The 14,440-nt window shown below is 43.5% G+C and overlaps 2 protein-coding genes across 9 annotated transcripts in view; one reads left to right on the forward strand and one right to left on the reverse strand.

The window, feature by feature from the left end:
• Window positions 1-14,440, forward strand: part of LOC117221546 (uncharacterized) — a 182,147-nt gene that overhangs the window by 76,588 nt on the left and 91,119 nt on the right. The gene's annotated exons all lie outside the window — the stretch shown is intronic.
• The window catches only part of LOC117221544 (uncharacterized), a 49,307-nt gene that overhangs the window by 7,319 nt on the left and 27,548 nt on the right, over window positions 1-14,440 (reverse strand). Inside the window, exons 2-8 of one of the 2 annotated variants that reach the window (XM_033472582.2) lie at window positions 11,081-11,428; window positions 9,841-10,227; window positions 7,242-9,250; window positions 6,116-6,371; window positions 4,317-5,030; window positions 2,710-3,156; window positions 209-727 (exon numbers count right to left, since the gene is read on the reverse strand). In XM_033472582.2, coding sequence (XP_033328473.2) covers window positions 209-727; window positions 2,710-3,156; window positions 4,317-5,030; window positions 6,116-6,371; window positions 7,242-9,250; window positions 9,841-10,227; window positions 11,081-11,428 — 4,680 coding nt within the window. Of the gene's footprint in view, window positions 1-208; window positions 728-2,709; window positions 3,157-4,316; window positions 5,031-6,115; window positions 6,372-7,241; window positions 9,251-9,840; window positions 10,231-11,080; window positions 11,429-14,440 lie in introns of both variants that reach the window. The other variant, XM_076518594.1, reaches the window with a different exon arrangement.

Consider the following 14,440-nt stretch of genomic DNA (forward strand, 5'->3'; position numbering starts at 1 on the left):
TCGCGATTACTTTTAAATTTCAAATAATAATTAAATTAAAATTAATAATACGATTAACAATAGAATTAATAAAATTAATAATAAATTTAGTAATAAAATTAGTAATAAAATTAATAATAAAATTAGTAATAAAATTAATAATCAAATTAACAATAAAGTCAATAATAAAATTAATAAAATAATAAATTAAATTTCAAATAATTCTCACGTTCTCGCTCGACGTCTCGTAGAACTGTTGGCCGGGCTCGCGATTCTGCGGGAACTGCGGGGCGCCGTCGTAATTGTCCTCGTAGAGGGTGGCTTGGTGCTCGGTGGTAGTCGACTGGGTCCTCACGCGTGGATAATTCTCGTCCAGCGGCAGCTCGTTGTGGGACTCCAGGAGCGACTCGGTCGTACTGGTTGTCGACACTCGTTTCTTTCCGGGCCGGCGTGCCCGACCTCTGACCCTCGTCTGTCTCGTGTCGTCGGGCCGCGTTTTCGGCTTCGCCGCGTACACGGATTCCTCCGGCAACACCGTCGCAACAGGTATCCTTTCCGTGGTGGTGGCGACCTCGTGGATCGGCGTCGTCGTCGTCGTCGTCGTCGGCGGCGGCAAAGTCGTCGGCCTGCCCGGCAGCCGACGATTCGGCGCCGACTGGTATTTCTGACGGGTTTTCAGCAATTGCGCCTGCGGCGGGCTCGATTCCACCGCGGTCTCGTCGTTCGCCAGCAGGGACTGCTGCGGCACCTGGCAATTTTATCGAACAGACGATCTCAAACACGATGCTACGATATTTTCCTGTTTTTTTAACCCTTTCATAGGCACTGCGAACTAAGTTACTTTTTTATTACTTACTTTGGGAACTTTTAGTGCGCATATGAACGCCAGGCTCAAATATTCCGAGTATGGGAGATTCCTAAAGTCATTTGAAGCAACTTTTTCCTTTACGAAAATTTTCTCGGAGGCTTCGTTTACGAGTTATTAATGAAAATGCAGTGACCAATGAGAGGGCGAGTGCGGCTGACGCCCCACGCTCGCGACCACTGTCGCTGCGTCGGACGGCCGGCACGACGCGGTATTGGCCGCAAGGGCGGAGTGTCAACCGCATTCTCGCTCTCCGATTGGTCAACATTTTTCGTTAATAACTCATAAACGAAGCCGCGGATCGCATTTTCGCTAAGGAAAAAGATGCTTCAAATCATCTCAGGAATATCCCATTTCCGGATTGCGAGACATTTTTGGGACATCCTGTATATAGGTCCTACCACTCCTAATTTTGGGGGGTGAAAAATTAAAAGTAACAGGAATGCGAATAACAGCATATTATTAGATGATAAAATTATGGTAAGCGAATATTCCAACTTTTTGAACATTCATATCGTGCCCATGAAAGGGCAAAACTGTGTTTTATTGAATATTTTGTAACTATTATTTCACGTTTTCGAGAAATGAACCAAAAACAAATAAAACTGACCAAAACGTGTTTCGTCATTGGAGGAGATAAACGATTATTTATAAGGGAGACGAAAGATTATATTTCTTTTTTGTTGCATAGTTTGCATGTCTTTGCATAGTCATATTCTTTGCAATAGTGCTGTACAGAAGATGCATATTCTGCATATTTCATGTATATAAAATGCTGTGGAAATGGGTCGCTTCAAAGTGCTGTAACTTTACGAAAAAAAATCATAGCCGGGTTCGCTTTTTTTTAAATTAAAGGGGAAGAATCGAATTTTATTTCAGTATAAACGGCGTCCAGGAAGAAAATTTTACGAGGTCCGCGCGTTTCGTCGAACTTCGCAATTTTCAATGTGACAAGCATGGCAATTTTCCATACCATAAATATGGCCTCACATTTAAATGGTTACAGTGACGAGGGCGTGTCAATCTTAAAATCGGGAAACAGTGTCTTAAAGTAGAGGTTTCAAGGTTTAATTTAAAAGAAAAATCATCATCCTACGATGATTTTTCGCGGAGTTATCGTCGGTCACACTTGACCTACTTTTCGTGCAAAAGTCTATGCTATAATCGATTCCAGCACGTTATAATATTTTTTCAACGTTATCGTTGAAAGATAGACCGCGGATTTTACGATATTTCCGACAAAAATTAGTAGATCGAATACAAAACAGTAAAAATACTTTGCTAATACTATTGCATCAGTTTCAACGCAGCAAAATAATCAAAGAAACAAAGAAACGATTATTTATCGTAGACAAATTTTGGACGAAAAGTAGTCCAACTTTGACCGACGATAACTTCGCGAATAATCATCGTAGAATGATGACCTTTCTTTTAAATTAATGCTCGAAACTTTTACTTAAAGACACTCTTTCTCGATTTTAAGTTCGACGCACCGTCGCCACTGTAACCCTTTAAATACAAAGCCACGTTTATCGTATTAAAAATTGCAGTGTTTGTCACACTGAAAATTACAAAGTTTAACAAATCGCACGGACTTTGTTAAATTTTTTTCCGGGACGCCGTTTGCACTGAAATAAAATTCGATTCTACCCCTTTAATTTAAAAAAAATTGAATTCGGCTACGATTTTTTAAAGCAGTATACAAATTTTCTAAACTTCTGCCGATAAGTTTGCGCTAGCCGATTTACGTGCTTCCGCTGCGCCGACCACTGAATCGGCGCATTGGCGTCGCACCGAGGGGCAAGTCACGCTCGAACAACGGCCGGGGGTGTTAACGCTTGTTTCGGTAACTCCGGCGAACTGACCTCCGAGATCTGCGGCCGGTAGGTAACAGGTGCTTGGAACCTGTTATCAACCGGATGCACCGGCCGGAAATTCGGCGGCCTTATAAATCCGTAGTCGATGTCCTCCTCCGGCTGGCTCTCGACGGTGGTGGTTGTCGGCGGCGTGGTGGTCGCCGTGGCGACTTGCCTTTGCTGCTGCACCGCGTGGATCTTGATGTACTCGTTCCCGTCGGTCTGCACCTGAGATCCGTGGCTCTGATTACGTGTTCTGGATCTGGCCCGCTGTCGACCCGGGGACGTTCGACCGGAGTCTTGATTGACGACGTTGAAACGCACGTATTCGTCCTGCGTGCCTCTGTTACGCGTCTGAACCGACGGCTCCTGATTCGAACGGCTGCCGACTCGTCCACGGACCCGTTGACGGATCACCACCGGCGTCGTGCTTGTCGTAGTGGTCTCTGTTGTAATCTACAACGAACTCGTTCAAATTATTGAGAAAAAAATTATTTATTATAATCTATTTTAAAAAAATATTATTAATTATAACTTATTATTAACAGTGTTATTAATTGCAATTTATTATTAATAGTATTATTGATTATAATTTATTATTAATAGTATTATTGATTATAATTTATTAATAACAGTATTATTGATTATAATTTATTATTAATGGTATTATTATTTATTATTAAATTATATAATATAATTAATTAATTATATAATAAATAATAAATTATTAATTGCAATTTATTCTTAATAGTATTATTGATTATAATTTATTATTAATAGTATTATTAGTTATTATTATTTATTATTAAATTATATAATATAATATAATTAATTATATAATAAATAATAATAACTAATAATCAATAATACTATTAATAATAAATTGCAATTAATAATTTATTATTATTATTGTTAACTATAAATAAATCGTGTATCTTGCAGTTGTTGCAAAGAATTTTTATTTCACAGAAAGATCCGCGGTCTGTTCATCGGTATTTTGTGCATTTATGACAAGAATGAATGAATTGAATAAATAAATAAATAAATCAAATACGAAACTGTAAAAACGTTTAATATGATAGGTATCTTAATATCTCATCTAATTACACAGGGTGCCCCATAATTATGTTAATACTCGGTAAGGAGCGATTCTTTATTTGAAAAAAATTAGTCGCAATTTCTGTGTCCCGATTTCTGTGTCGCGTAATTCCTGAGATTATTTGAAGCAACTTTTTCCTTTACGAAAATTTTCTCCGAGGTATCGTTCGCGAGTTATTAACGAAACACGCTTGACCAATGGGAAGCGAGCTGGGCTTCGACCTGGCGCCAGGCAACCATGCCTCTCATTGGCCACACGGTTTTTCTTTAATAACTCGTAAACGGTGCCTCGTAGAAAATTTTTGTAAAGGAAAAAATTGCTTCAAATAACCTCAGGAATCGCGGGGCACAGAAATCGGGGCATCGAAATTGCGACTGGCACAGAAATCGTGTCAGCCATCCTATCCGCCCATCTCGCAAATTATGGCAAACAATTTTAACAATTCAAAACAAATAATTTGTAAACAATTTTACTTTTATGAATAATTTTCGAAAGAATACGACGGAAGATAGCGCACCTCGGTCAGAGGGAGCTCTGTCGAGGAAACAGGCAGCACATAGTCCTCCTGCTTGTTCTCGGGCAGCGGGACGAAGATAGGTTCTTGGTTCTGGTCGTCGCCGAGTACGCTGGTCTGGATCTTCTCGCTCTCCAATCGATGAAGGTTGTCCTGCCCGGTCAGACTGTACTCCGGCTGGGTCTGCGGCACGTTCGCGTCGTAAATCGGGGAGTAACGTTGCTCCTCCGTGGTCTTGAACCGCGGGTCCGGCGTGGTGGCTAGCTCGAAGTCGCTGTTCTCCGCTTTTCCGTCCAGCTGGTAGTCCTTCGGTCTCTGAAGGATCGCCTGATCCAGCACCTCCCCGTTCTGAGCCTGATAATTGAACCCGTTCACCGGCGTTTTCTCGAGACCGGTCGGCTCGACGACCTCCTCGTAACCGCCGCGATACTGGGACTGATCGGGGACCGTTTGCGGATAGTTCTGAGTCCTCGCGTAGTCCTCGGAGAGCAGCGAGGACGAGGATCCATGGTTCACCGTCGGATAGTTCTCGGTAGTGCCGACGGTGCTCGGCGGATAATTCTCCGGGGTGAAGTCGCCCAGGCTGGATGTTGCGTCCAATTGGTGAGCAACCGTTTCCGGAACCGGTGACTGCAGGAAACCGGATCCCGTCGGCGGGGAGCCTGCGTCACTGGGTTCTTCGTAGGTCTGCTGCGTTTGAGGACTCTGCACGTGGGTCTGCGGGTTAAAGCGACGCCAAAAGATTAATTTTAGTAGGTTGAAATGGTCTTTGCCATGGTAGAGGCATCATGTTTTTCTTAACCACCCTCTCCCGGCCCCGATGAAAAAGAGTTGTAAATAATATATTATAATTTTTACTCATGTTAAAAGTCTAGCAGAACTTAAATTTTTATTAAAGATCTATTGATCAGTTCAAATTTAGAATAAAAATTCATTCTAATTGACATCAACCCCATTTAAGAGAAGACTCCTCCTTTAATAGATTTAAATTTCTATTCAAAAAACTGTTATATTATCGCTTGAATTTATAATACTAAATTATTAGAAATAAATTTTATACGAACATTTATTGTTATCGATTATATCCACGTTTAAAATTAATTGTGCCTCCGTATTTAAAATTAATTACAATCTAGATTTCTATTAGAAATCTGTTATAATTGAAATTTATAATGAAAATTCATTTCAATTGACAGCACCCCCTTTTCCAAGACCAATTAATTTAAACCTCTGTTAAAAATCTATTATATTATCATTGGAATCTACAAGAAAAATTTATAACAAATAAATTTCACATAAAAATCTATTATAATCAATATCACCCCAATTTAAAATTAATTACAATCTAGATCTCCATTAGAAATCTGTTACAATTGAAATTTATAATAAAAATTCATTACAATTAACATCACCTCCTTAATTTTATATATTATAAAATATAAAATATAAGTTTTATATGAAAATCTACTAGAATCAATTTCACCCTAATTTAAAATTAATTACAATCTAGATTTCCATTAGAAATCTGTTATAATTGAAATTTATAATAAAAATTCATTACAATTAACATCGCCTCCTTAATTTTATATATTATAAAATACAAAATATAAATTTCATATGAAAATCTGTTAGAATCAATTTCACCCTAATATAAAATTAATTACAATCTAGAATTTCTATTGGAAATCTAATTAAAACTTGTCAGTATCCGTTGTTTGAAAAGTCGCGGACCGAGTCGCTAGTGAAAACGGTGAAAAGTCGTAGGCGGAAAGGTGAAAAGTCGTCGGGGAAAATTATAATACCTCGGACTGCTGGCTGGCTTTGTCACGAGTCCTAAACTTCTGTGTCCTGCTGGTCGGCCGCCTGTGCTCGGTGCTATATCTCACGGTTGTTTCCGGAATCCTTGATTTGGTCGGCTCGTACGATTCTTGGTACGCTTCGGTGGTCGTGCTGAATCTAGACCTGGACCTGTTGTACGGTCTCCGATTCCTGTCGACGTTTATCCTCGTGGTCGGCGCTTGGGTCGTCGTCCTCGGTTTCACCGTGGAAACTCGGCTCCTAAAGCAAGCGAAACATTTTCTTCCGAATAACGTCGTTTCTTCAAACTCCCGCCTGCCCGCCCCCGCTCCTCGAAAGCGATCGATTCTGCGACGGGATTCTCGCGGGAACGTAAAGCGGAAAGTTCGACGACTCTCGAAACTCGAGGTAACAGCGGCGGAGGGTGTTTCTCGAGAAATTATTCATCGGGCGAAAACAGGAATGCTGGCTTCGATTTGAAAAATGAAGAAATTACAAAATAATATAAATAATCGGGGATCGGCGGTGAATGTTTTACAAGTCGTGATTTTTGTTATTGATAATGTGAAAATGGTTTTAGAATGTTTCGAAATTAATGGTCGATGTTAGAAAGTCGTACATAAGTGAATAAACAATCGTGTAAAAATAAATATGAATCGAGTAAAAGTGAATAAAGATATTTTGTGGAAGCAAATGAAAATTGTGTAAAAGTAAATAAAAATCGCGTAAAGGTAAATAAAAATTGTGCAAAAGTAAATAAAAATCGTGTCAAAGTAAATAAAAAATTGTATAAAAACAAATAAAAATCGTGTTAAAAATAAATAAAAATCCTGTTAAAAATAAGTAAAAATCGTGTAAAATTAAATAAAATCAGTGTAAAAGTAAATAAAAATCGTATTAAAAATAAAGAAAATCAGTGTAAAAGTAAATAAAAATCGGGTTAAAAGTAAATAAAAATCGTGTAAAATTAAACAAAAATCGCGTAAAAGGAAACAAAAATCGTGTCAAATCAAATAAAGTAAATCCGGGCGCTCCAATCACATCATCCAAAAACCAAAAAACAGCAAAGCAACCACAGATTGCAACAGCAACCACCCCACCGTTGTACCCGGAAGCTACAGTACCACTCACCGCGGTCTCCCCCGCGGCCTGTACGTGGTGGTAGGGGTGCGTTCAGTGGTGCTGGTCGCAGTGGTGGTGCTCGGGGTAGTAGTAGTGGTGCTGGCCTGTAGCCTGCCTTCGTTCTTATCCAGCAACGAGTTGACCAGTCCGGGTAGGTGCGGTGAGATCGCCGGTAGCTCAGCCGGCAGGCTATACTGAGTGGGCCCCACGGGTCCCCTGACCTCGTTGACCTCTCCGGCGGAGACGTCGCCCTCGAAGGCGTTGCTCAAACCGGTCGGCGAGTTGTCCGGGCCATACTGTCCCGCGGCATTGTACCTCTGGGCTTCCCTCTGCTGGGCCAGCTCCTGGTTGATCAGGGCCAGCTGCGCGGCCAGGTCCTGCTCCTTGGTGGAAGGATCCTGGGGACCGACCGGAACGTCCTTGAAACTAGGCGTGGTCGCGTAGGAAACCTGCTCGATTTGACCGCCGGAGGTCTCGCCTCTAGGCCTCTCGGTGGACCTCGCACCGTCGTCATAGTACTTGTGCTTCCTGGTGGCGGGTCTCTGATCCTCGTAGTAGCCGGTGCTGATCACGGAGGCCGGCTTGTTGTCGCCGTAGTACTGCCTGAACCTGAACCTGGAGCCGGAGTAGCCGGGCTGCGGGGTGGTCGAGTAGCTCTGCTCGTATTTGGGGGTGCTGGACGGTTCCTGGGAGTAGCCGGCGGTGGTCTGCGGTTCGTAGAGGGGCGTGGTGGAGTCGAGGCCGGCGTCCAGCCCGTCGCTGTATGAGTTCGGCTCGATCAGCGGTGTGGGACTTGGGTTCTGATCGTCGCCGTCTTTCGGGTCCGTGTTGTCCAAGGTGTTGACGACCACGGAGCCAATGTGGGGCGCCGGGAACGGGATCTTGGAGTATCCAGGCGGCGGATCGAAGCTCAGAGGAGCCACGAAGAACGGCAACTTGTCCACTTTCCTCTCGACCCTGTTGTGGTCGATCGTCGACAGATAGGGAAGATCGAACTTCGCGTAGCCGCTCGGAGGGTCCAGGTTGGTAGGTCCGACGAACACCTGGGGGGTGTCGGGGCCGACCGTGTCCAGCACCGCAATCGTCTTCGCGTCCTTCAGCAGCTTCAGCACGTCGGACACTCTGGCGTTGTTGGGCTTCGCGCGGCTGCTGCCCATGTAGACGGAGAGCGGCGGCTGATTAGGGGACGGCGTGGTCGTGGCCTCTCTGCTGTAGCTTGGCTGCTCCTGGAACTGGTTCCGCTGACGGTGCCTGCCTCGGACCTTGCTCCTGACCGGCTTGCCCGAGTCCGGGTGCTGCTGCCGCTGGAAGTCCTGGTGGTCCCTGGTCAGCGGCAGCGCCTGAGCGTGCTCGGCCAGCGCCTGGCTCGCGGCCCTGACCGCCTCCTCCTCGCGCTGCTTCTCCAGGATCCGTTGCTGCTTCAGCGCCTCCTGGATCTCCAGCTCCTTCTGCCTCTCCAACGCGGCCAGCCTCTCCGTCTCCCGCTGCCGGGCGGCCTCCTCGGCCCTCCGCTTCTCCTCCTTCGCTCTCATCTCCGCCAGCCGCCGCCGCTCCAGCTCTTCCAGCCGCTGCTTCTCTCTCGCCTCCCGGATCCGTTCCAGCTCCCGCTGCTTCGCCATCTCCTCCAGTTTCTCCAGCTCCTTCTTCTTCTTCTCCGCGTCCCGCTGCCGCTGCAGCTCCTGCTCCCGCTGCACCGCCTCCTGCTGCAGTCGGGCCTTCCGCTCCAACGCCCTCTGCTCCTCGTTCAGCCGCGCGATCTCCTTCATCCTCTCCTCGTTCAGGAACTGCGTCTTCTCCTCTCGTTCCTGCTGGATCTGCTGCAGGATCTGACGCGTCAGCGCGTCCTGGTTGCTCGACTCGACGCCAGGATTTTCACGGTGCTGTTGCTGTTGTTGCTGTTGGTGGTGGTGGTGGTGCTGGTGGTGCGACTGCTGCTGACGCATTGGGTACTTCCGGCCGCGACCGCGCTTCTGACCACGCTGCGTCAACGTCTCCGCCGGCACGTAGATCAGCTGCACCTGGAACAGCAGGGACTATTGTGAAACATGCTCTTTAGGTTATGTTTGTCTCCTCGGAGACGTTGTTGCTTCGAGCTCCGATCGCCGATGTATTTGTATTAGTGTAGAATTTCGAATTGCGTGATACTTTTCTTTGGAATCTAGAGAGTTTATTTTCATAATATTTTCTCCGATAAAGGGGTAAATATGGTAGATATATAGTTCAATAGGCGCGTTAACTTCAATTCTTTACAGACTTGATAATGAGGACGTTCAATAGAATGCGACTACCTCGTTGAACATGCATAAAGGAACTTCTATAAAAACGAGCCGCGGGGCCCGAAGAATTGGGACTTGGTATTTTCGGATCTGCCGGTTTCAATTCCGACCTCCGAACATTTCTGTAAGAGAAATTACTGTAAATCGCAGTGCATATTATTATTATCGTGGACTTTTAATAAATTATAGAATAGAATAAATTATAGAATTAATAGATTATAACGAACAGTGCAAGGGTTATTATTATCGTCGACTTATAATAAATTATAGAATAGAATAAATTATAGAATTAATAGATTATAATCTATGCGAATTGTTCATCGCGAACGAACCTCTTCCTCCTCGTCCTGGCCGGTCGGCGCCTGTCCCATCAGAGCTGCCTGCTCCTTCAAGTGTTTGCCGCCGGGCCGCTGGCTCTCGCGAACCTCATCGGCGTCCCCGATATTGTGGCCCTGTTGCAGCTTGAAACTCTGACCGGGCAAGTCCGTGAATTCTTGCGGAACGTTCGTGTTGTCATGTTTCGCCGGCGGATGAGCCCGGGTTCGCTGAGCCGGAAGGAAGCTCTGTGCCGGAAATACCGGGGGCAACGCTTCCGTAGCCGGTAACGGAGGCACGAGATCCTCCGGGGCTAAGTCCGTTTGCTGATGCCCTAATCCACTTTGCTGCAACCGTTTCTCCTCCTCCGCGTTCCCGAATCCGCTCGGCAAGAACGTTTGGGACTGCTGGAACAAAAACTTCTCTGTAACGTTTGCAACGCTTAACGAAGGATTAGGGTTTCACCGGACAATTGCGATGATAGTGCTATCGAATAGAATTGAATTTGACACGCTAGATGTCCTAATTTCTGTGCCCGTACCAATTGCTGGGTCTCCGGATTAGAAATGTATTATTTAGAAAAAGGAAAAATGTATATACGAGATGTCTCAGAATTATGATACTTCCGAGAAATGAGGGGTTTCCCGAGGTCATTTCAAGCAACTTTTTTCTTTCCGCGAATGCGATCCGAGGCTTCGTTTACGAGTTATTAGCGAAAAACAGTGACCAATGAGAGGCGAGCTCGGCCGGCGCGAGCCCGCCGAGCCAATCGGTGGAGCTGAGCTCTGTGCGCTGATTGACTGGACCGCCTCGCGCCAGTCGAGCTTGGCTTTCATTGGTCACACTGTTTTTCGTTGATAACTCGTTAACGATGCCTCGGAGAAAAATTTTGTAAAGGAAAAAGTTGCTTCAAATGACCTCGGGAATCCCTAATTTCCCGGAAGTAACGTAATTTTGGAATATAAAATAATTTTGGTATATGTAACTACACAATAAATACTCGTCTTAATCAATCGTTTCAACGATATTAATTATCAATCGTCGTAATCGTCTGATCGGTGATAATTCCGTACATTACGAAAATATTTACATTATATAATATATTATATTATATTATATTATATAATTATTATTTAATTTATTATATTATTATATAATTATTATTATAAATTTCTGTAAACTAGAATTTCGCCAAAGCGAAATTTTTTTTAACCAATCCAAGTTGCTCTTGCCGCGTCGATCGCTGCGATAAAATACCTGAAGAAGTTGCTGCTGAGCTCTCAGCTGCTGTTGCAGTAGCAGCAGCTTCTGTATATTCTCCTGTGTCTTTTGTAGCTGCAGAAGCTGGTCCTGGTACTGTTGCTGGAGCGCCGGTGGCAAGGATAATTGCGGGACTTGCGGCAATTGCGATGTGCCGCTCGCCACCAGCCCCGAATCTGGATTGCTATGCTCTACCTGAGTCTGGGTCGTCCTTGGATCCGGCAACGGGATCCATTCGCTGTTCGAGACCTGTCGCGACCATCGTTCGGCTTGGACCGTGCCGAGCACGACCCACAGGATCAAACAGTAGATCGGTGTCGTCGGAGACAAACACTTCCGCACGATCTGGAAAGAACCGGGGAATATTGTTAGACGATTAAAGTGAGAACTAGGTCGCGGATCTTTGTGGGAAATGCATATTTTTTTTTATATAAATTGCAACGCACGGGGGAGTTGAATAGCAATTTATTATTTATTACCATTTTTATACAAATTTGTTACTTATTCCGATATTTATAGCAATTTATTATTTATTCGAATTTTTATACCAATTTATTATTTATTCTAGTATTTATTTTTATACCAGTTTATTATTTATTCCAATGTTTATTTTTACATCAATATATTATTTATTCTAATATTTATTTTTACACCAGTTTCTTATTTATTCGAATTTTTATACAAATTTATTATTTATTTGTTTTTACGATAATGTATTGTTTATTTCAATATTTATTTTTACACCAATTTATTATTTATTCTAATATTTATTTTTGCACCAATTCACTATTTATTCCAATATTTACTTTTACACCAATTTATTACTTTATCGTTTATTCGAATTTATATACCAATTTATTATTTATTCGGTATTTTTATACCGATTATTTATTTATTTATTCAGACATATTAATTGCAGATTTTATGCATTTACGGCGAATACGTGATGCAATTATAATAACTTCTGCGTTCGCAGCAACGAATTCTCCGACCGGTGAAAGAAATCTTCTCCTTCAAATTTCTATACATGAATTCGTGAAAATTAGAATTTACGTAGGAAGTTTCACAGTCTAGTAATTGCGCTCTATGAATATTCCGGGAGGAAGATACATTTCAACGAAACCGATTAATCCGAGATATCATTCCGATCGTGTTGCCTGTCGTCGAGAATCTCGCCGTGATTATTATTTCCGTGATTTTAATAAAAATAAGCGAAACGAAAAATCTCCGCGAGAATCGCTCCTCCGGCCCGTTCCACTTCCGAGATCCTTCTCCTTATCATTATCGCGGCCAATTAACAATTTTTCGTACAACCTCATCCTCCTCCTCCGGACGCCTCCGAGCGAAACACGATAAAACAGAAACTTTTAATTACGTGTTTACGGCGTATTCCACTTTTCTTCCCCTATTTAGCCAGAAATCATTCATCGCGATATTTCGTTTCCGCTCCCATAAATCGGGCCAGGAAAGTGCGCGGATTTGCATCGGCGTTTGTTCCATTGATATTTCTTGGGCGGAACGGCCGATTCGGACAAACGATGGTCCGAATTAACGCGATCGATTTCAGACGAATTAATTTCAGTACGTTATGATCGGTGCGAAACATGCGGACCGAAGGACCTCGGACGGAGGGTTAATTCGAAGTGCTGTAACTTCGCGAAAAAAAATCGCAGCCCGGTTTCTTTTCTCTCAGATTGAAGGGGAAGGATCGAGGTTCGTTCCGACGCGAACGGCATCCCGGAGAAAAATTGTAGGCAGTCCGTGCATTTCGTCAAACTTCGCAATTTTCGATACGAAAATTGCTATATCGTTTTCGAACATGGTCGCGCATTTAAAGAGTCACGGTGTGGCGAGAGTGCGTCGAACTTGAAATCGAGAAACTTTACCTCAAAGTAGAGGTTCCAAGCTTTAATTTGAAAGAGAGATCGTCGCGATGCGATGATTTTTCGCGGAGTTGTCGTCGGTCGAAGTTGGCTTACTTTTCTTCCAAAATTTTCCTACGATGCACAGTAAACTAATTGACGCTTAGATTGTATAATATATAAAATCATTATATTGTCAATATAATAATATATATGCCATATATATTGTCAATATTATAATATATATGTCATATATATTGTCAATATAATATTATATATGTCATATATATTGTCAATATAATATTATATATGTCATATATATTGTCAATACATATAATAATATATATGTCATATATATTGTCAATATAATAATATATATGTCATGTATATTGTCAATATAATATGACCATACTGACAATCGGTAACTATAAAAACAATCGTACCTCCTCTTCCCAAATTGTCCATTTTTGTGTACAATCAATTACAGAAAATTCACTGTAATTCGTTCGAGCAGCGTATTCATCGATGAGAGGATCGAACGTTGAATTTGGGGCGACGACGGGACGTTCGGTTTTACGAGAAAGGAGGCGGAAAGAGACGGGGCCGTGGACCAGGTGCCGGCCGATCACTAGGCAACACAAGAAACCGAGATACTCGCGGCAAGCGGTTAGCCACGATTCAGTTAGCACGGGCTATTTAAGCGAGGCCCAACTGTTTTCTGGCCGAGCAAAACCGGCGCGAAGCGACGACGATCGTCGTCGTCGAAGAAGAAGAAAGAGGAAGGGAAAGAAACGTGTCGGTGGACGCGGATCCGGAGACTGTCCGTGGCACCAGCAGCTTTCATAATTTTCCGGTGCGCGGATCGGCAGGAATTTTCTAATTGAAACGAGAAGAACCGAGCCACCGGCTGTGCCGGTAATTCGAGATTAATGTTTCGCGGCCGAAGGCGCTTCATGCCCGACAAAACCATTAATAAACTATTTTCACTTGTAACAACTTTCATCCCATTTGTCCCAGGCGGTAAACATCGATGCTGTTCTTTAATAAAAGAAAATCGCGCGCGGGGCCGCGTGGCTCGGCTCGCCGAGGCATCGTTTAACTCGTAATTGCCGAGCCTCTTCGTGTGATTTACGCGAGGCTCCCGTTAATTTCGGGCTACGTAGATGGCGTCGTTCGTTGTTGCTGGAGAAGCAGCCAATAATTAGACTCACGATATCCAATTTCCTTTCCCGGCTGCAGCCAAGCTCGCACGCGTGTATATTAATCTTCGCTCGTTTAGACCACTGAAATTCTAATTGCCCGTTCGTCGTCGCGAAACTGCAATACTTCTCTTAACCAGTCAGCTGCGGCGCCGCTTTTTTCCTTAGCGAAAACGTAATCCACGGCTTTGTTTACGAGTTATCAACAAGAAACACTGACCACGAAGCGACGAGCTCGGCTCGCGCGAGACGGCCGAGCCAATGAGCGGTCGAAGCCCGACTCCGCTGATTGGCTC

Source organism: Megalopta genalis, chromosome 1 (genome assembly GCF_051020955.1).
Source record: "Megalopta genalis isolate 19385.01 chromosome 1, iyMegGena1_principal, whole genome shotgun sequence".
Taxonomy (NCBI): Eukaryota; Metazoa; Arthropoda; class Insecta; order Hymenoptera; family Halictidae; genus Megalopta; species Megalopta genalis.